Source organism: Hyla sarda, chromosome 1 (genome assembly GCF_029499605.1).
Source record: "Hyla sarda isolate aHylSar1 chromosome 1, aHylSar1.hap1, whole genome shotgun sequence".
Taxonomy (NCBI): Eukaryota; Metazoa; Chordata; class Amphibia; order Anura; family Hylidae; genus Hyla; species Hyla sarda.
Window position 1 is genome coordinate 40,076,970 of NC_079189.1, and position 25,239 is coordinate 40,102,208.

The following is a 25,239-nucleotide window of genomic DNA, read 5'->3' on the forward strand; positions in this document are numbered from 1 at the left end:
CGTATGCATACGTCCTATAGCAGGAAGGGGTTATCCAGGATTAGAAAACCAGATCTAATACAGCAAACACCACACCTGTCTTCAGATTATGTTTAGTATTGCAGCTCAATTACATTTAACCAAAAAAGGTGCCACGTTGTAATAACCCACACAGCCTGAGGAGAGGATAACCACTTTGTTTTGAAGCCATCCCCCATGCTATCCTTTACTTAGAAACCTCAGGAAACTTCTGAGCATAGCCTTTCTCACAGGGGATTTACTAGTCTGTACTTCATAATTATGCCCTTTTCCTAATAGAACTCCCCTCTAAATGAAGGATAAAGTGGATAAGTACATTACCTTTCCCTGGTACAATCTGGGTGGGCATTAGATTGTCAGGCTCATGTAACTGCCCTTTTGCACACTTCAGCCAGGAGAACGACTCTGCTCCATCATTTTCTTTAAAGAAAAGTAAAATATAAATTAAATTGCACACTGATAAGGGCAAAGTAAAAGGATAAGCCAACGATGAAATGCAAGAAAACTGTATTTTATATTCATAACACTTACCACTGTTCATACTCTTCTTTTTCATCCGATGACAGTCTACACACACCCCAAAGCCACATTTAGGACACACCCAATGGAGATTAAAGATGGTTGTGTCACACACATCACACATTTCCCGTACACCACGCACGGCGCGTTTCCAGGCCACTGGTTCTGAAGAAAAAACAAACATGTATTAAGCAAACAAGGATATTCACACTAAGTCTCACAATTTCTGTTCAATCAACATAGGGTTCTTACTTTGTGGATCGACAGATGCCATAACCTCCTTTTCAGACATTACAAGCTTGCAAAAGTGGTCTCCGATGTTTGCCACGATGTATTTGGCTGTGTCAAGGTCCAAATCCACAACACTGTTCACTAGAGGAAGCCACAGGTTTATTGCTTCAGCATCATATTTATTAGGAGTCAAAAAGCCTCCTTCCCGCAGAAATCCGTGCTTATTGAAGTGCAACCTGGAAACAAAGACAAACTTAATGTTTGAGGAGATTTAGGACACCAAAAATGCAAGATACTAGTCAGCATATCCTAAGCTTTTAAAAAAAATAAAAATAAAATAAAATAAAAAAAAGACTACATTCATTTTTCAGAAGATTTCATTGAAGTTGCCATGGACTGCAGATCAATTATCCACCATTATACCGATGCCTCCCCTTAGTGTGAGACAATACAGACTTTACTTGGACTCCACCATTTCTCTGGAATACAATACTCCGAACCCACAGACTTCTAACCAACATCCATAGTTTTATACATTCCCTAAAGAAATCTCTTCAAATAGACCTATAACATTTCATAATTCCCTACTATTGCTTTGCCCCCTTTTGAGATCAGAGTCTTGCAGACATCAAAAGTGCAATATTAATACATCTTCCCCCTATGCTCTTTAGACATTTAAAACATCTGGCGATTGTCTCACCCACCTTTATGTAGCCTACTTATAAATAGTGCTGGACCACTGAATTAATAAAGCACTTTCTGCCATTTACCTCAACCCCATTGCTCAATATTTAGCGTGTAAAATTGTAATGTCTGATACTGATCTTTATTTGAACCCCCAAAATTGTAAAGTTCTGCAGAATACATTGGCGCTTTATAATTATTATTATATATGTGTTTAGCCCTCACAGGCAGAAAAATAAAGTTACAGGGGTCAGAATAATGCAATTATAAGCTTACTGTAATAAATATAATTATACACACACAAACCATGGCCAGTTTGACGGATAAGTGCACTGGTTTCACTGCAGATTTTGTGGTAAAGATTTGTGATGTCATTACAAAGTGCTGAAATTTGTCCTGCATAAAACAAGTTCTAGTTTGTTTGGGTCTGTATTTGGAAAATGAAGAGTTATGGCTATTAGAAGACTGAGAAGGGGTGAAAAAAGAAAAACCAAAACAATAACTCACCTCCTAAAGTGAAAGAAGCGGCAGAAGACTGCAGCATCCCGCTGTTCCTTGCTCCGTCCAAAACGATCCAGGCGGCATTCTCTACACTTGTGTAAATGTGGAGCAATGTCATTACAAGAGCCATCCTGTACAAAGCAATCACCACTTGATTGGAGCCTTTTCAGCTTCAGTGGGTCCAGCAATATAGATCTGGGGTATGTGACTGCATATAAGAAAAATTATCGGTCAATTTGCATACAATCTGCAATGTCATATGCCCCTTTTACAATCATCTTTACTAGATTTTATAGTAAAAACAAAAAACACAAAACAAGCTTAGTTGTAAAAGGTTTCAAGTAGTAGTTTGTAACTACTTACCACCATCGCTTTTACTTGGGCTCTTGTGGGGACTAATTTCCCTTTTTATGGACTTCTGAACAGGAATGTGTAGTGATTTTGACTTTAATTCATTTTTTATGGATAGCAGGTGAGCAGCAGGTTTGGTCTCGGTTGCTGAAGATTTGCCAAATGCGCTCGGTGGTTGCAGCGATAAGTTTTTACAAGCCCCAGAACTTCCCAACCGTGGAGAGTCTTTCACCTTCAAGGTGTTTTTGTCAGGAAAACGTTCCACGGAAAACTCAAAGCCCTTTGGGAACACAGTTGTGGATTTTGCAAAGGCAGCAAAGATGTTTTCGGCTTTAGGTCCATCGTCCTGATCAGCCCAGGAGGAGAAGCCTGCACCTGATGAGAAAGGGCCAGTTCCTGACCCTTTGCTTTGTGACTTTGCAGCACTGAGAAATAAGTTATTCTGCTCTTCTTTTCCGTCACCATTAAGAATGGAGGATGTTTCACTCGGTAGGTTTTGAGAACCTTTCCTGCAATGGTATTAGTTAAAATTTTTTAGATTAAAACAAAAAAACAAAAACACTTCTATAATTCAATATGGGAGAAGGAGGGTAACAACCATACCCTAATATGAAAAAAATCTAAGAGTTTAAAAGGCTTTCTCCTGCCTCTCTACTCAGTGAATTTCAAATAACCATAGGCATCAAAAACACAATAAAGAAGGAAATGGGGGGGGGGGGGGGGGGGGGCCTGTCTTGGAGGATGCCTAAAAACAGAATTATAGGTAAAAACTAATTTTCTCAAGCTGTAGCCCTTGATAGCACCACAGAATACAAAAACCGCCATCTAAGGGTGGGACTACTGCTTGTAGAACTTTTCTCCTGAAGTAGAGATCCTTCACTGACAATTGATTCAGCAGATGGACAGGTTTTTCCTTTAATAAAGACCCTTTTCTTCCTATACCACTTCCATGAAACTGAATAAACTTTTATCAATTCTCCAATGTTTTGTAACCCTACAGGTATTGAAAGATAGTTCTGCTAACATCCAGACAATAGAATTCATATCAGTGGCTGGAAGCCTACAAAAAGGAGGGTAAAATGATATCTTGAGACAACAGTTGGTCTAGTTTCAATACTCTTCTGGCTGTAGCTATGGGTACTAAGAAGACTGCTTTCCAAGGGAGGAATAGTTTTAATTTCACTAAAAGTGAGAATGAGAACCAAATACCAGGTTAGGATGCCAGGAAGGAATAATATTGGAGATTTTAGGAGAAAGGTGAGAAGCAGCAGTGCGAAAGCACTCCAATCACCTAACATTAGCAAGATGTAAATAAATATTATATATATATACACATACACACACACATATACACATATATACATACATATATATATATATATATATATAAATAGATGACAGTAGATACTTGGACTTTTAAAGTGCTTGGCTTAAAGAGAATTTGACAGCTAATTAAGCCACACTAAACCCACTATACTGAATTATAGTGCAGGTGAAGAGCTGTAAAATGGAGGGGTTACTCCTTGAAATCTGTTCTAGCTTTATTCCTAAGGAGTATCAGCACACACTGGGAAGTGGGGAGCCATCTGGCCGAGCTCGCAAGTTTTCTCCGTATTTCCCTATTGGCCTCACCCCCTTCATTCATATGCTAATGAAGGCCGAAGGTGAGTGCCCTGCTTTGTGCTCACTCATGGCCTTCCATAGCATTATATTGAAGGGGAAGGGGCCATTGGGGGAATACAGATGAGGCAGGTGAGCTCAGCCAGCCGGCTCCCTGGCTCCAATGCACGCTGAGGCGTATTAGGAATAAAAAATTTTAAAAGAAGGACGCAGCATCTAACAAGGAGATATTTTTTTTAGACTTACCGTAAAATCTCTTTCTGGAAGGATCCATTGGGGGGGGGGGGGGGGGGAACGACACAGACTCTGGGTATATGCTGCTGTCTCTAGGAGGCATGACACTATGGTAACCAAAAAGTCGGCTCCTCCCAGCAGGATATACCCGCCTCCAGGGCACTGAGCAATTCAGTTTAGTCTCAGAGCAACAGGAGGAGACCGACAGGTCAAAGGGGGGGGGAGAAAAAAAAAAAAAAAAAAATGAACTGTCCGAGAACCAGAAGAAACAATAACTGAACACTCCCTCGGACAGATAACCGAAAAGGAACCCCAGAAAAAGGGAGGGAGCTGTGTCCCCCCAATGGATCCTTCGAGAAAGATTTTACGGCAAGTCTAAAAAAATCTCCTTTTCTCTATCAGCTCCATTGGGGGGGGGGGGGGGGACACAGGTTCTGGGACGTACCAAAGCCGTCCCTTGGATGGGCAGAGAAAAACGGTCAGGCAGTCGGCTGTACCACCACCGCCTGCAACACCTTACGGCCCAGACTAGCATCAGCTGATGCAAAAGTATGAACCTGGTAGAATCTAGAAAAAGTGTGCAAAGACGACCAGGTGGCCGCTTTACAGATCTGCGAGGCCGAGACCTTGTTTCGGAGAGCCCAGGATGCTTCCACAGAGCGGGTGGAATGAGCCAAAACCCTGAAGGGTGGGGGGGTGGGGCCCTCGGGTGGGGCCCTCCCCTTGCAGCGGTAAGCTTCCAAAATAGCACATCGGATCCATCAAGAAATGGTGGCCTTAGAAGCAGGCTGTCCCTTACGACGGCCTTTCGTAAGGACGAAAAAAGAATCGCACTGACAAAAGGAAGATGTGACGGAAAGATAAGTCCGAACAGCTCGTACCACATCCAATTTGTGGAGCGAGCTGCGATGAGAAGAAGCAGGACAGAAGGACGATGTCCTCGTTGAGGTGAAAAGCCAAAACTACTTTAGGCAAGAAAGACTGATCTGGTCGGAAAGCAACCTTGTCCTGATGAACAATCAGGAAAGGAGAACGGCAGGAGGGAGCTGCCAGTTCAGATACTCTCCTAATGGAGGTAATATATGAAAAGCCACCTTCCAGGATAGGAGGCGAAGGGGAATCTCCCTAAGAGGCTCAAATGGTGCGTCCTGAAGAGCACATAGAACCAAGTTCAAGTCCCAAGGGGGAGAAGGGGACCGTAAGGGGGGCAGCATGTGCGACACCCTGAAGGAAGGTCCGGACATGCAAATTGGAAGCCAGAGAACGCTGAAAGAGAATGGGAAGGGCGAAAACCTGACCTTAATGGAACTGAGAGCCAGCCCTTGTTCCAACACAGACTGCAAGAAGGAGAGGAGACGGGGAACGGAAAAGGTAACTGGGGAAAAAATCTGAGCTTCGCACCAACGAAAGTAAGCCCGCCAGGCACGGTGATAAATTTTTGCCGAGGAGGGCTTGCGAGCCCTGAGCATGGTGCGAATTACCTGGGAAGAGAATCCGAGGGCCCTTAGAACCGCGGTCTCAACCGCCACGCCGTCAAATGCAGCAACTGTAAATTGGGGTGGCAAAGAGGACCCTGGGATAGTAGGTCTGGACGAAGTGGAAGACGGAACGTTGTCCAGAAGCCAGACCACGTCGGCGTACCATGCCCTTCGAGGCCAGTCTGGAGCCACCAGAATGGCGGGGACTCCTTCCGCCTTGAGCTTCCTCAGAACCCTGGGAAGGAGGGGGAGAGGAGGGAACAGGTAGGGCAGTACGAAGCCCCACCACGGAATTACTAGGGCATCCACAGCTAGAGCCAGGGGGTCCCTGGACTTTGACACAAACATCGGAATTTTTTGGTTGTGACGAGACGCGAAGAGGTCCACGTCTGGGGACCCCCAGAGGTCGCAGATCTGCGCGAACACCTCCGGAAGAAGATATCACTCTCCGGGGTCGGCTGAGGACCAACTGAGGAAATCCGCTTCCCAGTTGAGCACTCTCGCCGAAATGGCTGGAACTACTTGTTCCGACCAAAGGAGGATCTTTGACACCTAGGACATGGCCGCTGAGCTGCGAGTGCTGCCCTGCCGATTGATGTATGCCACAGCCGTGGCGTTGTCTGACTGGACACTGACAGGGTGGCCCTGAAGCAGGGACTCCCAATGCTTCAGACTAAGATAAATCGCCCTCAGTTCCAGGATGTTTATGGAAGGATGGGCTTCTTGGGGAGGCCAGAGGCCTTGAATCGTCTGATCCCTGAACACACCCCCCCCCCCCCCCAAGCCCGACAGGCTGGCATCCGTGGTGACCACCTGCCAGTGGAGGGGGAGGAATGAACGCCCCTGAAGAAGAAGGGGGAGCGGAGCCAAACAGTAGAGACCGACGGGTCTGGAGAGGGAGAATCGCCAGCTGAAGAGGACGGCAATGAAACTGGGCAAAGGGTACGGCCTCTATGGCTGCCACCATCCGGCTCAGGGACTTCGATGCAAGAACGGATGGCGACCGGGGATGGTATCCGGAGGGAGTGGACTCCCGACAAAAGGGCCAAACGTTTGTCCGGCAGAAGGTGAATCCGAGCAGAGTCAAACTGAAGCCCCAAGAAGACCAGAGACTGGGTGGGGGAGAGAACTGACTTGTCTCAGTTGACCATCCACCCGAAGCGACCTAAGGTCTGAAGAGTGAGGCTCACATTCTCCAGGGCATAGGCTCTGGGGGGGGCTTTGATGAGAAGGTTGTCATAGTAGGGTATGACTCAGACCCCTCTTGACCGCAACAGAGCTACCACAGGCACCAGAATCTTGGTAAAGACTCATGGCGCTGAGGCCAGACCGAAGGGGAGAACCACAAATTGATAATGACTTCACTGAATCACAAAGCGGAGGTACCGCTGGTGTCCGGGAAAATTGGAACGTGGAGGTAGGCATCCTTGATGTCCACCGAGGAAAGAAACTCTATAACTCTAAAACACACACACACACACACCTTAATAAAGTGCCCCCTTACTGTGTACTGTAGCCACTGCTCCCCCAATAATAAACAAACAATCCCCCTGCAGGGAACAATAAGATAACTCAGGCCAGCCCCAGCTTCTGCAGGATAGGGCCAAAAACAGAGGGTCTCCAGCTGTTGCAAGACCTAGGGAGAGAAAGATACTCACCTCATGCTGAAGAACTTACCTAAAGAAGTCTTCAGACTGTAGTCTTCAGTCAGCCATTTCACCTGCGGCAAGCCAAGCTCATAGCGAGGCGAACAGGGAGGTAGGGGGACCCGGACCCATGAGGTACAACCCTAAGCGCTGACCGTTGGTGAGAGGGGGTTAACAGTACATCCAAGATGCCTGCCACCTCTCGCAATGGGGAAACAGTGAACATTGCGTTCCTGTGTCCCCACCTGAAAACAGAAATAAAAAAAGAACTAACTTTCCCTAAACCTAAAAAATATGAGACCTGGTCTGGAGAACACCAGACCATGTCCACTTCCTTAAGACACTAAGCAAAAACTGAATTGCTCAGTGGCCTGGAAGCGGGTATATCCTGCTGGGAGAAGCCGACTTTTTGGTTACCATAGCGTCATGCCTCCTAGAGACAGCAGCATATACCCCGAGTCTGTGTCCCCCAATGGAGCCGATAGAGAACAACAGATTTTAATCAGTAACCCCTAATTTTACAGCTGTTCACCTAAACTATAACCCAGTACACTGGGTTTAGTGCAGGTGAACTAGCTGTCGGACTCTTTAAGACCCTTATCCAGACCAACCTCAAGAATAAAGATTTTAGACACCTTATGATGAAACTGTTCATTCAAAGAGCAGAAATTCTGCCACAGATTAGAAATGAATGCCATCAGTAACATGTTTTCTGCTCTGATTCAAAGTATGTATCACCGAACCTGAGAAACCATTTGCTTTCAAAATGGTTTATTCAGATAAGATGAGGACTAACTGGATTAGGATGAAAGACGGGACCCTGAAAGATCTTGTTTCACAGGAAGAAGTAGGGGACCTTCCAAGAATAGGTTGTTTAGAAGGTCAAACCAGCTTCTTTTAGGAATGTGTGGAGCCACTATAATTAATAGAGTTGATTCTGACATCTTCTGTTGAATCCTCAGAATGAAAGCTATAGGAAGAAAGGCATAGGCAATCTTAAAGTCCTATTTGTGGGTTGCTAACACATCTACTGCTATTGCCGAGATCTTTGGCTTAAGAGATAAGCATGTTTGTACCATGTTTTGCCTGTACGTGAAAAAGATCCACTTGAGAGTGATCCCATAGAGTCTGGAAGGTTCAAGGACCATTTCCCCAGATTGAGATCTTTCATGCCCAGGTAGTCTGCCTGTAGATTTTTGGTCACCCCTTCAGAAGGACAGCTATCAGGAATATTAAGATTATTTTCCACCCACTGGAAAATCTTGTAGATTTCCCAATTTGGAGCTTCCCATATGTTGTAGGAGGGCCACTGTCGTAGTGAGCTTCTCAGGAAGGGTAGAGTCACCGGAAGAGCCTCTGAGACTACTGCTATGGCCTTAACGTTTGAACTGGTGGATTACCCCTTCTTGGCCAGACTCCCTGGGAGGACCATCCCCTCTTGATTACATCTGTTTTAAGTCATACTAGTGTTTCCTGACAGGAAAAAAAACCCTCGTTTCACCGCCACCACGAGCGGGATCTCATCACCTGACCTGATAGTGTTCTCTCCTTTTCTAAGGATAAAGGTCTGTAATTCCATGCAGACAGGATATGTGGATGAAGAGGTAATGAATTTGTTTGTTCCAAAGACACCGCTGGAAGGCAAGCAGTTTTTACAGGAATAAAGGGATTTTTGTCTTACCAAAAAATCCTTTTCTCGGAGGATCCATTGGGGGACACAGACCTTGGGTATATGCTGTTCTTGCTAGAAGACTTGACACTATGGAAACCAAAAAGTCGTCTCCTCCCAGCAGGATATACCCGCCTACAGAGCCTGAGGTAATCAATTTAGTCACCAAGCAGTAGGAGATGACCGAGAGGTAGAGAACCAAGACCAGTCTGAGGCAACAAGAACAAAAAATAACTGAACACATCCTCTGACAGGTAACCAAACACAGGAACACCAAAGAAAGGGCGGGAGCTGTCCCCCATCCCTCTCCATAACCAGTTTGTGGAGCAAACTCCCTGGGATGAGAAGAGGCCGGACAAAAGGACGGCAGGACGATGTCCTCATTGAGATGAAAAAGTCAAAACCATCTCAGGTAAAAAGGACTGACCTGGATGGAAAACAACTTGTCCTGGTATACAAACAGGAAGGCAGAACGGCAAGAGAAAACTGCCAGCTCTGACACCCACCTAACAGAGGTAAGAGTAATAAGGAACAACACCTTCCAGGGAAGGAGGCGAAGAGGAATGTCCCTGAGAGGTTCAAAAGGAGTGCCTTGCAGGGCACCTAAGACCAAGTGTGAGTCCCAAGGGGGAGAAGGGGACCGAGAAGGAGGGGAGGTGTGCCACTCCCTGAAGCAGGTCTGGACGTGAGAATTCAACGCCAGAGGACTTTGAGAAAGAATGAAAAAGGGCCGAACTTTGACCCTAAAGGAAGCAGAGAGCCAACCCTTGGGCCAACCCTGACTGGAAAGGGAAAAAGGGGTCGGGGAAGGAAAACCATGACCAGAGAAAAAAAGGCTGAGATTCAATGAAAATAAGACCGCCAGGTGGTACGGTGGTAAATCTTCGCAGAGGAAGGCTTGTGAGCCCTCAGCATGGTGCGAACCACTTTGGAAGAGAAACCGCGGTCTCAACCTCCACGCCGTCAAAAGCCGAGATGGTAAATAGGGGTGGAACAGGGGACCTAAGATAGGAGGTCTGGGCGAGAGGGAAGGCACAGCGGTAAGTCGTTAGGAGCCTGACCGCGACGACGTACCACGCCCGCCAGAGCCAGGCTGGGCCACGAGAATGGCGGGAACGCCCTCTGCTTTGAGTTTCCTCAGGACTCTGGAATGAGAGGAAGGGGAGGAATCAGATAAGGTAGGGCCAGGCCCGACTAAGAAACAGATAAGGTAGGGCAAAGCCAGGCCAGGAGAGAGGAACTCTGCAGTTGTGGCGGGACTAGTAGAGGTCCACGCCTGGAGCGCCCTAGAGATTGCAGGCCACTGCACACACCTCCGGATGTAGGGACCACTCGCCTTGGATGGCTGAGGACCAGCCGAGACAGACCCACTTACCAGTTGAGTATGTCCGGAATGAAGATCGCTGAGATGGTAGGAAACCTGAGTTCCGCCCAGAAGAGAAAGAAGAAGCAAGCAAAGATAGAATTGCCCTAGTCCCAGCATGTTGATGGGGAGAAGGGCTTCTGGGGGGACCAAGGCCCCAGACCGGTCGGTCCTCGAAAACACCTACCCAGTCCAACAGACCGGAAGGAAGGAGCGCCCCTGAAAGGCAGGGGGGGGGGGGAAAGCCACCATAGAAGGGACCGACAAGACTGTCGAGAGAGAACGATCTTACAGTCGAGAGACAAAGGGGACCTGTCCTACCGGAAGAGAATCACCAGTTGAAGAGGTCGTGATTAAACTGGGCAAAATGGCACGGCTTCCACAGCCGCCAGCAACTGACCCAGGACAGTATGGAAAAGCAAATTGAAACTGGAGCAGGATGCCCAAGTTATCTGACTCCTGACAAGAGAGTCTGCCGAATGTCCGGCAGAGACGAAAGCGGGCAGAGGCTGCGTCGAACTGGAGCCCCAGGGGAGAGGTTGAACTTGTCACGATTAACCATCCAACCGAAGAGAAAACAAGGGTTGGAGGTTGAGACCAAGACTCCCCAGAGTCTGAGCCCTGGTTGGAGCGCTGATCAGGAGGTCGTCCAAGAAAGGATTCACTGAAACAACTCTTGTCCGTAACAGGGCTATCACAGGCATCAGGTCCTTGGTAAGGAGCCGCGGAGTAGTGGTCAGAAAGGGAGAGTCACAATAGAAAATGGCCGTCCGGAACTGCAAAGCAGAAGTACCGCTGATGACCGGGAAATATTGGAATGTGGAGGCAGGCATCCTTTATTTCCACCGAGGGAAGAAAAACTCCCCTTGAACCATGGACTCACGCACCGAACGGAGAGACTCCATTTGGAATGGGAAGCAGAGGATGCTGGTGGAGATGCTCGAGAACCACGATTGGGCGAACAGCAATGCCCGTCTTAGGGACCACAAAGAGGTTGGAATAAAAAAAAAAACATTGAAAACGTTCCCCTGAAGGAACAGGGACAAAATACTCCCTGGATGAAAGGGAACTGGAACGCACCCACGAAATGCCTCCGCTAGAGAGGAGGACCGGGGGGTCCGGGAAGAAAAAAAGCAGTCCCATGGAAGGGAGGCCAATTCGACCCTGCATCCATTGGCTACAACATCCCTGACCCAGGAAATCCGGAAAGTGCGTGTCCAGGCATCCCGGAAGAGTAAAATGACCAACCACCTGAGAAAAGTCTGTGGGTGGGGGGCGACCCCTCAGGCCGAGGCAGGCCTACGGGTGTCTGCTGGGGCCGACAAACAGCCGGAACAGTTAGCCGACCTCGGGGATGGACGGGTCAGGAAGGAGGTAGCCCTCTCCCCGTGAAGGCGTGTTGGCACCAAAGGTCCGCAGGTCCGGAAGGAGGAGGACTTCAGATGGAAAGTGGTTCTGCGAGCCATATCCAGAGGTATAAGGAACTTTTTCCGCCCGTCGCCTCACTACTTGAAGGCTGTGTCCGCATTCCAGGCTATAAGCCACATGGAGCGAAGGAGGGCTACCAGGTAGCCTGTAGCAAAGGCAGCACAGGAGCTGCGCATGGAAGCAGAACCCAGAAAATCTCCAGCATAGGAGCCTCGGAGAGCTAGTCTAGTTAAATCCCCTGAAGGGATCCTGAATACTACCCTGGCGGAGTTGGGAGACCATACTGAAAAGGAATCTGACACCCAGGCAGAAGCAAAAGCAGGAAGAAAGGAAGAACCTGCTGTCTCAATGGCAAAATTTTGCCAAGGTCTCCACCTTCTTGTCCGCTGGATCCTGGAAGGCAGCCGCAAAAGCAAACGGCAAGACAGTCACCTTAGAGAGGCGGGAGACCGGTAGATTCACAGTTGGAGAGGAGGTCCACCAAGCAAGGAGGTCCGTTGCGAAGGGATACCATGCTAGAACCTTCGTTTTCTTAAACTTTTAGTCCGGGTGCCTTCAGGTGGATTCCAGCAGGGCGTCAAACTCAGCGAGAGCTGAAAGTCTTGGGTGCTGGTCGGGCACGAAGAAAGTAGACTTCTGTAGACACGTCCGAAGTTCCTGGGTCCATTAGCTGGAAGGTGTCTCTTATGGCCGAAACCAAAGAGTACACCACATCAGGCATATCCGTGCAGCCCTCTGAGTCGGAGGCCGAATCAGAAACCTCATCCACAAGTTCTCCAGGTGAATGAGAGCGAGGTGAGGCAGCCCTGGAAGAGGTCAGGCACGATGAAAGGCAACTTCTTGAGCCACGTCCGAAGTTCCTGGGTCCTCTAGATGGAAGGTGTCACTTATGGCCGAAACCAATGAGTTCACCGTGTCGGCAGAATCCGAGCGGTCCTCTGAGACGGATGCCGATGCGGAAACCTCATCCACGCATTGAGGCGGCCTTAGATGAGGAAGAGACTGACCTGATACGGGGCTCTGGAGAGCCAGAGCGGTGACTGCGGGAGCATCCTCTGGAAGAGGGATGCTTGTGATAAGCTGAGGTAGTGGGGCGAGACCTATGATGGGAACGGAACACCCGTACCTGTCCGAAGACCCCGGGGATGATTCAGAGGAAACACCCCTATTACGCTTGCGAGAAGCGTAGGGAGAAGGGGAGCGAGTCGCACCGGAGGGAGGACCTCTCCAAGGCAGTCACCACAGAACGGGAGACCTGCGCCAGTCGGATATAGACTGTGGAAGGGAAGAAACCCAGGCTGAAGGGAAGGCCGAACCCAGCGGGTCTGGTAGAACCTCCCGTGTAGGAATAGCAAGGGGGTCTGGGGGAGCAGTGGTGCAGGCAGAACAAGTAGGTTCAGCAGAACCAGACATTTGTGTTACAGCTATTACAGGTGTAATAAGTAACTAAGGACCTAGCTATCTGTTTAGAGGAAGGAACAGTTCTGGGCACGGACATAGTAATAAAAAGGAACAGTCTTACCCTGGTCTGTGTCCCATCCTGAAAGGCTTCGGCAGCTCAGGGTGGGCGGAGCTAACGCGCACCGGGCTGCCGAAGAAATAACCAAGATAATGATGGCACCCGCTCCCAGCCTCGAGCGCACCTTGTGAACGCATGTGCGCCTTGGGGGAACGGAGTGGGCAAACGCCGTCGGCAGAACACAACATTAATGCCACTGCTCAACCTCAATAAAAACTTTCCCCCATAGAGTAAGAGGGAGGGAAGAACCCCTCCTGGCCAGTCACATAAACCCTTATAGAAAAAAGGGTGTCTCCAGCTGTTGAGTCCAATACCTAAGAAAAAAGGGGGAAATATACTCACCTTAGTCAGAAGAACTTGCCTAATGAAGCCTTCAGCCAGCTTTTAGTCACCTGCATCATGCCGGGCTTGAAAAGCGAGACGAGCAGGGAAAAGTGGGGACCCGGACCTGTGAGGTACAACCCTCCAGGCGCTGGCCGTTGGCGAGAGGGGGTTGACAGTACATCCACGATGTTTGTGTCCCCTCATTCGCAACTGGGGGAAAAGTGAACGCTATGTTCCTTAGTCCCCACCTGAAAACAGGAAAATAAAAAGGAAATAAGGAACTAAACGTCCATATCTGAAAAAAAAAAAAAAAAAAAAAAAAAAGTTAGACCAAGTCTGGGGAGAACCCCAGACTAGTGTCCATCTCCTCCAGACACTAAGCTAAAACTGATTACATCAGGCTCTGTAGGCGGGTATATCCTGCTGGGAGGAGCCGACTTTTTGGTTTCCATAGTGTCAAGTCTCCTAGCAACAACAGCATATACCCAAGGTCTGTGTCCCCCAATGGAGCAGATAGAGAAAAAGATATTTTCCCCCAAAGGGAAGACATTTTTCTCTTTTGGTATAAGAAACATCTGAACTTTAGAATCCAGGAGTATCCCTAAAACCACTTTGCTTGTAATCATTTTAAATGTCTGAGAAAGTTAGGTTGGATCATCAACCTTCAAAAATAGCACTATGGGGGAGATTTATCATAACCTGTGCAGAGTAAAAGTTGACCAGTTGCCCATAGTAACCAAATTGTTTATTTTTCAGAGCCCTTTTTAAAAATTAAAGCAATCTGATTGGTTGCTATGGGAACAGGTCAATTTTGCCTCTTCACAGGTTTTGATAAATATCCCCCCTATGTTTACTCCCAACTCCTTAGGTAAGCTACTATCAGTCAGTTTGGTGAAAATTTTGGGAGACCGTGATAGGCCAAAATGGGAGCACCTGAAATTGAAAATAAAGGATCTGATGATTCAGGCGGATAGCAAACTTCTGGTTTTTAAGGAATGGAGGAAAACAAATACAAACACTGACTAGAGAGAAAAAGGAGGAGCTTTTTAAACACTGCTTTTTTTCCTGTCCCTATTAGGAGATAAACATTAACCTCCTGTGGTGCTATCATGTCTGACAACTTGACAGCACTTTTAGGACCTCTTAATTGTAAGAATGAAGGGTACAGTGCTGGTTTAGTGCAGTAAGCCCTCAGTTTTCCCTACACAACATCCTACACTCTACGTAAACTGCAGCTAGCCCTTTAACTTGAATGGTGCTGTGATGCGGTTCCCTTGCACAGTGGGTGGCTGGGGGAGCCTTTGTTCTTGTAGCTTGTGGAAGTCCCTTAGGTTGAACCAGTGTTTCCCAACCAGGGTGCCTCCAGCTGTTGCAAAACTACAACGTCCAGCATGCCCGGACAGCCGCATGCTGGGAGTTGTAGTTTTGCAACAGCTGGAGGCACCCTGGTTGGGAAACACTGGGTTGAACCCTAAAGGATTATAAAATGCTGTCATGTGCTAGCACTATGCCATCACTTTATAGGATGGGAAAACTTTAGAGGTTTATTAGTATCCAATTTTTGGGGTGTAATCTAAACCAGCAAAAAAAAAAAAAAAAATAAAAAACACCAAACTGCTACAGGGGAGTTCATGTTATTTAAGTGCACAATAAAAATTTTTTTTACCCTGGAGGTGTTGCAGCACCAAAGCTTGGAGGAGAATTTGCTTGGGGTGGAGTTGCACGGGAGGTCTGGTTTTGGCTGGAAGGCGTAGTGGCAGTACATCCCAGCAATGCTTCTCCATATCCAACGGGCACAGACTGCTTAGTTGTCAGGTTTTGAGCAGTCTACAAAGTAAAATACACATATCAAGTAAAACAAAATAAAAAAAATTGTGACATATATGAAATCAATTTAAAGTGATTTCAACATCCGACTCTGGTTTCCCCTGATTGGGTTTGTTTGTTTCTCCCTCTCTGTTGTCCATGTTGTGGACTTCTTTGATATTGTACTTTTTATCTTTGGCCTTGTACCTAACTTGTATATTATCGCTTCTACAATACCCTCCCGTGGGTCTCCTGGCTACAATGTTTGTACTTTTTCACGTACTCATTTAATAAACTACTTTGTTTGACACTAAAGTGATAACTATGAAATCCACTCATTGATCAAGATTTACACTGCTCAAAAAAATAATGGGAACACTAAGATAACATCCTAGATCTGAATGAACTAATCGTATGAAATACTTTCCTCTTTACATTGTGATTTTGTTGAATGTGCTGACAACAAAATCACAGCATCTCCAGACTGTCATGTGCTCAGTGTGAACCTGCTTTCATCTGTGAAGAGCACAGGGCACCAGTCCTGCACTGTGTTGGGCTGTAAGCACAACCCCCACCTGTGGGCATCGGGCCCTCATACCACCCTCATGGAGTCTGTTTCTGACCGTTTGAGTGGACACGTGCACATTTGTGGCCTGCTGGAGGTAATTTTGCAGGGCTCTGGCAGTGCTCCTCCATGTCTCCTGATGTACTGGCCTGTCTCCTGGTAGCGCCTCCATGCTCTAGACACTACGCTGACAGACATCGCAAACCTTCTTGCCACACCTGAGCCACTTGTGTGGGTTGTAGACTCTGTCTCATGCTACCACTAAAGTGGAAACACCGCCAGCATTCAAAAGGTGACCAAAACATCAGCCAGGAAGCATAGGAACTGAGAAGTGGTCTGTGGTCACCACCTGCAGAACCACTCCTTTACTGGTTATGTCTTGCTAATTGCCTATAATTTCCACCTGTTGTCTGTTCCATTTGCACAACAGCATGTGAAATTGATTGTCAATCAGTGTTCTTCCTGAGTGGACAGTGTGATTTCACGGAAGTGTCATTGACTTGGAGGTACATTGTGTTTAAGTGTTCCCTTTATTTTTTTGAGCAGTGTACTAAACTGAAAGCGGACACTCTGGGGAAGATTTATCACAATCTGTCCAGAGGAAAAGTTGCCGAGTTGCCCATAGCAACCAGATTGCTTCTTTCATTTTTCAGAGACCTTTAAAAAAAAAAAAAAAAAAAAATGAAAGAATCGATCTGGTTGCTATGGGAACTTTCCCTCTGGACAGGTTTTGATAAGCCTCCCCCCTCTTTTTTTTTTTGCCATGTGTTTTGAGTTTTTATAAGGAGTTTTCTTGTGTTTTTTGTCTAGAAACCCATATGTCCCAGGACAGTCATCCCCATGCGAACATTTTTACAGATTAGCAGGAAATTAACCTGTGTAGGGTTTCTAGGAGTCTGAACATGCCGCCTCAGACAAGGTTACCTTTTTACGTTCACCACATATTAAACAAAAATGGAAACTATTAAAAACCAATCGCATCCTAGACAGTTGCTTATAAGGTATGTAGAGAAATACATAACATCCTATGCTAAAAAAAAAAAATAATAAATAAATATCCACTTACCATTTGATCCGCTTTTCCACCATCTGTTTTTTTCACGAAATTCATACGAGAGTTCCCTGAGGACTTGGGGTTGTCCACCACTACCAACGTCTTTCCATCATCCCTGGAGTAGGTAATGAAGCTCGGCTTCTGAACTGGTCGCTTTGTTGATGGCTACACAAAACATATTGAATAAGGGAATCTGCACATCCACAAATGGAGCTACATCAGATCAAGCAACAAGTCCCCTTACCCTCCCTCTTTTCTGTTTTGCACTCCTTTTTACTGGCGTTTCTGAACTGGGCCGCTTCAAAGGTCTCGTGATGTGAACTAGAAAATACAAACAGTATGTCACGCAAGAATATGTCACATGTAAAGCCTGCCATTAATTGGATCACATCCACAGGTAAAGCTTGTGTATGGCACAGCGACAACTTACCAGAAGTATCAGAATAGTTATGCACAAGTTCAACATGTATCAGAGCTGGATCTATTATCTTTAGACTGGGAACCTATTGGAGAACACAGTGATGAGTGCAAACACCAACAAAGCATGTCAATAATCATTGTTATCCATGAGATACCCCTCCCCTTACTCCACCCAAAGAATATATCTGGATCTTTACCTGTTCACATTTAATCTGCAGGGTCCGGGTAGTAGCACTCGCATTCACCACTGAGGCATTGAACCACTGATAGCCTTCACTCATACTATATACTCTTATAGATGACCCAACTAAATTCTTGGCACCTTTAAAATGAAGAGAAAACAACTGTGACATAAGGATCGTGCAAACTCTTTCATTTCCATTGTACATCCAGATACAAATGTCACAGGCCGAAGTAAAGCAATGCAGAAAGAATGTTCGTCCCCACCCAACCCTCCAGTCTAGATATTGTGATGTCTCCTAACTGGGATATATGGAGGGAGACTGCTCAGAGAACAACTTCCCCACCTCAAAAAATAAATAAAATAAACACTACGCCCCCTCCTATAGACTTGCATTGAGGGAGCGGGGCGTGATGTAACACGGGAGCAGAGTTGTGACATCACAATCTTCCGTCCCCGTGGTCGGGAGCCAGACCCTCCAGCGCTTCCGGAGAATTAACAGGTGGGTGCTGCGTGCTATATTGCGGGGGTCCCCAGCGGTGGGACCCCTGCGCTCAGACATCTTATCCCCTATCCAAAAGGATAGGAGATAAGATGTCTAGGGATGGAGTACCCCTTTAAGTCTTTTTAGAGTGGCAATCTTAGGTGTGCATATTTAAACATGCTGGCTCACCTTGCAGTATACGACTCTCATCCACACTTTTTCTGATGAGCTCCTGAAAGGCCTTGTTAAATGTTCTGTTTCCCTGCATAAATTGCTTCAAACTCTCTCGATCCTGTAATAATGAATAAAAAAAAAAAAATAAAAAGTTATAGGTAGCGGGTGACCTTTAGGGCGCATGCACACTAGGATTTTTGCATGCAGCAGCCAGATCTGGCCAGAAAATGTCATAACTGCCAGATGTGCGACGTACCCCAATTATTTTTAATAAGCCGAACAGTAAGCTAGTGACTAGTCCAGTGGCTCCCAACCAGGGTGCCTCTAGATGTTGCAAAACTACAACTCCCAGCATGCCTGGACAGACTTTGGCTGTCCAGGCATTCTGGGAGTTGTAGATTTGCAACAACTGGAGGCACCCTGGTTGGGAAACACTGAACTAGTCATTGTCCAGCCCAAACCAAAAACCATGGTCTTTTGCAGTCATCTGTTCTGTTCAAAGCTGGATACATTCAGAAAATTAGCCAACTGGAGTCGCTAGCTGCCGCTGCTCAGGTCAATGAAATTAATGGGGTACAGCACAGACACCACAACAGCCTGTCTTTAAATTCTGCCGCCAGATGTACAAGTTGTGGTGCGCATGCACCCTTAAAGGGTCTTTGTCAGCTGCATACCAGGTACAGAGATGTAGATCCTGGCAAATAGGTGCCTGGGGGATAAAATCAACTATACCTTAAGTTCTGCTGATCGCCCGTCATCAGTTTGACACGTCTGCTGCTAACAAAAAAGGCACTTTTAGAACCGCGATCAGCAAAACTAAAAAGGGATGGTTCATTTTATTTATAGTGGTTGACCACAATTTTTTTATGTCAAGATTCAAAAATGGATTAAATCCTAGGATTACTTTTTTTATTTTTATTTACTTTACATTCTGTGCAAAAAACATTCTAAATTTCTTATCACTGAAGGTTCTGATCCATTTAATTGTACTTTATTTTAAAAAAAATTTAAACACATGCACAATAGTTTAGGAATAGTATAGAAATTATGAGAAAAAAAAAAAATGAGTATTAAAATAAAAAAGTAATTTTTAGCATAAAGTTCCCTACCATTTTAGGCCAAACATTTAAATAATATATTAGATGGATGTAAAATTGGAACGTGAATAGAGCCAGATATGTCGATATGTCATGTCAGCATTTCTATTATAAGGGATATAGTCACACTTCAAGGATTTGACTCTAAACAAGCTTAATGATTAATATTAACACTTTTTTTTTTATGTTAAACAGTCAGGACAAAACTATAGAAATCTAGTAACAAAGTGATAAAGGTCATTCAAAAATAGTTAACCCAGATCCCAAACCATTAACCCAAATGAGACAGGAGGTACAGGCATGAGATGTAAGCAGTGACATGTCACCCATTTATAACAAGATCATTGGCCAGCAACTAGTTACCCAGAGTGCCCCCCCCCCACCCTATCATTACTATACGCAACATGTTCAGCAAAAATAAAAAATAAATATGAATATGCAACAAGACCGTTTACCCGTAAAGCCTTCACCACATCCTGATTCATGAAAACTTTATGTTTATCTCCAAGAAACTGTATACACGTCATGGGCTCCATGGATGTCTTTGACACCATTACTTTATATTGCTGCCGATGGGAGAAAAAAAAATAATAATTTAAATGTTATAGCATTGTTACGTTTTTTGCAATTAAAACAACAGAATAATAACACATCTGAAGAGAAGAGACCTGATGGCACACAATTGCCTTAAGAGCTACATTAGCAGGACAGAGAAGACAAGGAGTGACTTTACACAAGTTAGGCTGGGATCACACCTGCAGTTTTCGATGCGGCTTTCTGAGGCAGCAATGGCGACCAAAGGACTTTTTTTCTCTAAAACTCACAACTCCTCTGTAATTCTAGCCTTAGGGTACATTCACGAGCAGATCCCCAGCGTATTTTACGCTGCAGATCTGCCGAAGAACTGCTGTATGGTGCCTTTACAAGTGCCTTTTCGGAGAGGCAATACGCTGCTTCGAGGAGACACACTGCAGCAATGTGCGAGGCGCCGTGCATGTGTGGTGTACTCTCACATCACGGCCGCTCCCACCGCTCTATGAGCTGGGCCGAAAGCTGCCACTAAGTGCCAGTATGCCGCTCCGAACAGGCACATGTAAAGGCACCATACAGCGGTCCTTCAGCGGAGGATCTGCAGCGTAAAATACGGTGTGGATCCGCTTGTGTGAACGTACCCTTAGGCTGGAAAAAGGAGTCGTCGTCCCCCCCCCCCCCCTGGGTTTTTTGGGACCAAAAATGATGCAGTCAGATGTAAGCTGGAAGCTAATAGGGCAATATAGAATGCTTAATCAACACAGTGTTGTATGTTTTCTATTTTTTAACCCTTTGCCAGTGTATTCATGCTTACAGTATGCTGAGCTTACTTGACACAGATGTCCATGTAAACTACATGACTGAACACAGCGGGATACTGTACGTGTGAATAGACCCCAAGACCGTTTTTTCAAAATTGCTGCAGGCTAGGGCTTCTCCTGAAAACTTTTAGGGGCTATTTACATGTACCGTTAGGCTGGGATTCCATTGGGCAGTCTTGTTCCAGAAAAAAATAAAAATAAAATCCCAACATCCATTGCATTAGAAAAAACAAAAAAACAAAACAAAAACGTATAGATTTATATTGCTTTTTTTCCTGGCAAAACTCTGCCCAGTAGAATCCACGCCTAAGGGCAGGGGCGTATCTGCAGAGAAGTTGACGTTGCGGACGCGCTGACGGCAGTCACAGAGGGGTTGCTCTGTGTGTCAGCTTGTAGTGGCGGATTTTCCACTGTAGAAATAAGTCAATATGAGGGCACACACAGAGCTCCCGGCCGCAGTTGGAAGCTCGCTCTGCAGTCCCATTCCAGCATGAAATACACTGCAGATGCGCACCATGTGACCCTGCCCTAAAGGAGTGTTCACACTGCAGTTCAGTTCACTGCAGATTTTAAATACAAAGCCAGAAGTGGATCCAGCAGAAAGAAAAATGCTTACATTAAATGTCCAACTATGTGCTATTACAGGCAAGGTTATATTCAGAGTGTATGGTATGGATCATACATACACTTATATTTACAAGCAAAATGAGCCTCAAATGTTCAAGCATTTTGTTAATTGCTTTTGGAGACCTGTAGCATTTATCTTATGGACCATCTCTTAGGCATTCCTAGCTCTGCTTATGTGTTTTTCCATACAAATCACATTATTGCTAACCAATCTAAAAGTAAATCTGTCAGCAGGTTAAAGGGATACTCCGCTGCTCAAACTGTTCCAAACGCTAGAGATGGGAGCTTGTGACGGCATAGCGCCGCTCCCTCAATGCAAGTCTATGGGAGGGGGTGTGACTGCCGTCACGCCCCCTCTCATAGACTTGCATTGAGGGGGCGGGGCTATGAATTCATGAGCTCCCGGCACCTGCTCCAGCGTTCGGAACAGTTTGTTCTTAGAGTGTGGAGTGAAACACAAATGGTAAATGATGCAAAGAAACAAAATTTAAATTGGAACAAAATTATAATTACTGGGCAAAACCATTCCATATTAGAAAAACTATTGAACACAATATTTTCTCAATTTGATAAGGACCTTGGGAGAAAAAAGTTTCAGTTCTTTTAATCCAGCAGTTTTATTTTTGAATTGTTGGATTAAAAAAAACTTCTTTAAAAGATGCATACCATGTTATTCTATACGACTGTACTGTGACTAATATCCATATATTTGTGTAATAACATTTAGCCATGCAAAGCTAAATTTCACATATAACATTACAATTACTTATTATTGTAGTTTATTAGTATCAAATTTACAAAATATTTTTGGCTTTCTGCAGCAGTTTGACATTCCTTGGCCTGGTTTTCCTCACTCCCCCTCTTGTAGCAAGGTCATAAAACATTCTTCAGACATACCAGCCACAACACACACATTAGGAGAGTCCTTGTTTAAGAATCTGCTTGTGAAATATTTATCTTTTAGGATAAAAAAATAAAAAATAAAAAGTCAGATATGTTACCATGGTTTTCAGTCCAGCCCCAAAACTGGATACGGGGCAAAAATGAGCCGACCAGAGTCACTATCTCTGACTAGTCGGCTCGTTCAAAATGAATGCGATGCGGGCCGGGTTCGGCTGGGATACGAGAGAGCCTGGTTTTGACACTTCCCAGCCAGATCCGGTGACCGTATGAAGAAAACATGGTGTGAATGCCCCCTTATTAGTTTTGCAACAGCTGGAGGCACACTGGTATAAAACCATTATCCCTTGTTACATTAATGTGTGGGCTTCCGTGTTCAGGCTAGCCCCCTTTTGACTTCACAGCCTGCCCCCTTAATGAAAGTCCCCCTCCCAAAGACTTGCATTGAGAGGGCGGGACGTGACGAGGGGGCGGGCGTGAACACGGAAGCCCACAAACAGCATTCACTTACTCAAGGTTCCAGACGCTGGGGAGCGGAGTAACCTTTAAGGACTCTTATTTTTACGTTTTTGTTTTTCCTTGCCTTCTAAAAATCATAACTCTCATATTTTCATCCGCAGACTAGTATGAGGGCTTATTTTTTGCGCAACCAGCTGTCCTTTGTACTGACAACCCTCATTATACCATAAAATGTATGGCGCAACCAAAAATATACTATTTGTGTGGGGAAATTTGATAAGAAAACCGCAATTTTGGAAGGTTTCGTTTATGCTGCACACTTTACAGTAAAATAGACCTGTTTTCTTTATTCTGTGGGTCAATACAATTAAAATGATACCCAGGATTACATACTTTTCGATTATACCGTGCGTTTAAAATCCCTCTATTTTGCTGACTTATAAAACTTACATTTTTCCGTATAAGCAGTGGTACGAGGGCTCCTTTTTTTGCGCTGTCATCTGTACTTTTTTGTGATACCACATTTGCATATATACAACTTTATAAAAAATGTTTTTATCAATTTTATTTGGAATAAAATGTTATAACAAAGCAGCAATTTTGGACTTTTTTTATGTTCACTGTATGGGATAATTAACATTATATTTTAATAGTTTGGATATTTATGCATGTGGTGATACCAAATATGTTTATTTAAATTTTTTTTTTTTTTTTTTAACTTTTTTGGGGGGGAAAACTGACAATTCACAATTTTATTTGGGGGGGATTTTTCTAATTTTTTTACTTTTATTATTACACTTTAATAGTCCCCATAGGGAACTATTTATAGCAATCATTCAATTGCTAATACTGTTCAGTGCTATGCATAGGGCATAGGTCATCTTCTGCTCTGATCTGCTTGATCTCAGACCAGAGCAGAAGACCCATTGAAGGAAGCGGAGGCAGGTGAGGGGACCTCCGTCTGCCGTTCTGGATGATCGGATGCTGTGGGCAATCAGATCATCCATTTTAGTGACTGCAGCGCTGCAGATGCCGTGATCTGTTTTCATCACGGCATCTGAGGGGTTAATGGCAGACATCCGCGGGATCGCGGATGTCGGCCATTACCATCGGGTCCCTGGCTGCTATCAGTAGCCGGGACCTGCCGCACATGACCCGAGCATCGCTTCGATTCTCGCCGTTATGTATAGGACGTAAATGTATGACCTGGTGCGTTAAGTACCACCTCACCAGGACGTACACTTACGTCCTGCGTCGTTAAGGGGTTCTCTGCTTTGGACACTCCCTGATGTGATGTAATCTTGCAGCTCCACCATACGAGAAATTAAGCATTATACACTTGTCCATTTATATCAACAGACTGTCCATGTAAGCGAAAGACGCCCTTTGTAACCCAAACTGGATACATAACAAATCATCGGCTATGTGACCAGAAGTAGGTTCTAGAACTGAATATTAGCCTCTACATGTTAATATAATTGTTGACATTCACTGATCGCAATCATGCCTTGAAAATGACTCGTCACAACATACAAACCAACAAACTTTACAATAGAAGCCACTGGGGTGCAAGAGGTTCTATCCCTCAGGGAAGTGAGGTGCCCACAGATACAAGTCAGCGTAATTCAGTAATACTCACCATGGCCGGGCACAGTACAGACATAGAAGGGTTACTGGGACATTTGCGGTCGGCAATTGCCAGGCTGTGTTCCACCAGAAACAACTGGACTTGGGGGCCGTGCAACTCAATCCATGTTCTTTTCTCCCAGGGCTCATAGTCAAACTCCACACAAACCTGCAGACAGAAGAGGTAAGAGATTAGCTTGTACCCTAAAAGAGCTTTTCCCAACCAGTGTGCCTTCAGCTTTTGCAAAACTACAACTCCCAGCATGCCCGGACAGCCAACGGCTGTCCGGGCATGTTGGGAGTTGTAGTTTTGCAAGATCTGGAGGTACCCTGGTTGGAAAACACTGGTCTAGAAGAAAACTACACAGCATTGTTGTCCTTTAGCTGTAAGTGAAGCATTGGACAACAGGCAGGGCTGCGTACCACGTGTATCCTCAATAGCCGACAAAGGTCCCACCCACATAAAGCAATGGATCCCGGCCAGAAAATAACTCATGCATGCTCACATCTCTGAGACTGCTGACTAAATGCATCTACATTAAAGTCTGTAAAAGGCAGCTACGAAAATAGAGAAAGGCGGAGAGGAACACACCTGGTAGAAAGCCATGTTCCCCAACCTGTGCCTCTCATGTTCCAAAACTACAACTCCCATTGTGCCCTGGCAGCTGAAGGATGCCGGAGCATGAGGAGAAGAGTTTTAGTCTTGCAACAGCTGTAGAGTCACAGGATCGGGAACACTTATAAAAGTAATAAGTGTAAATTCCAAAAACGCAAAGTAGTATCATCCGGCACCGATATTACAGACGTTGCGGGGAATCCAAGTACCGTGGAGAAAGCATACAGCACAAGTCACTGTTAATACGAGCTCCCTTTGTTCCTGTGTAAATGTAACATACGCTTGACGAATAA

The 25,239-nt window shown here is 45.5% G+C and overlaps 1 protein-coding gene across 4 annotated transcripts in view; it reads right to left on the bottom strand.

Annotated features, from left to right (window-relative positions):
* KDM3A (lysine demethylase 3A) overlaps positions 1-25,239 on the bottom strand; it is a 60,293-nt gene that overhangs the window by 18,677 nt on the left and 16,377 nt on the right. For all 4 annotated transcript variants that reach the window (XM_056554313.1, XM_056554312.1, XM_056554304.1 and 1 more), the window contains 13 exons: positions 24,344-24,499; positions 19,822-19,932; positions 18,285-18,387; positions 17,628-17,752; positions 17,441-17,513; positions 17,255-17,331; positions 17,023-17,175; positions 15,252-15,412; positions 2,317-2,813; positions 1,960-2,161; positions 790-1,004; positions 550-702; positions 340-438 (listed from right to left, as the gene is read on the bottom strand). In XM_056554313.1, the coding sequence (XP_056410288.1) occupies positions 340-438; positions 550-702; positions 790-1,004; positions 1,960-2,161; positions 2,317-2,813; positions 15,252-15,412; positions 17,023-17,175; positions 17,255-17,331; positions 17,441-17,513; positions 17,628-17,752; positions 18,285-18,387; positions 19,822-19,932; positions 24,344-24,499 (2,125 nt within the window). The remainder of the gene's footprint in view (positions 1-339; positions 439-549; positions 703-789; positions 1,005-1,959; positions 2,162-2,316; positions 2,814-15,251; positions 15,413-17,022; positions 17,176-17,254; positions 17,332-17,440; positions 17,514-17,627; positions 17,753-18,284; positions 18,388-19,821; positions 19,933-24,343; positions 24,500-25,239) is intronic.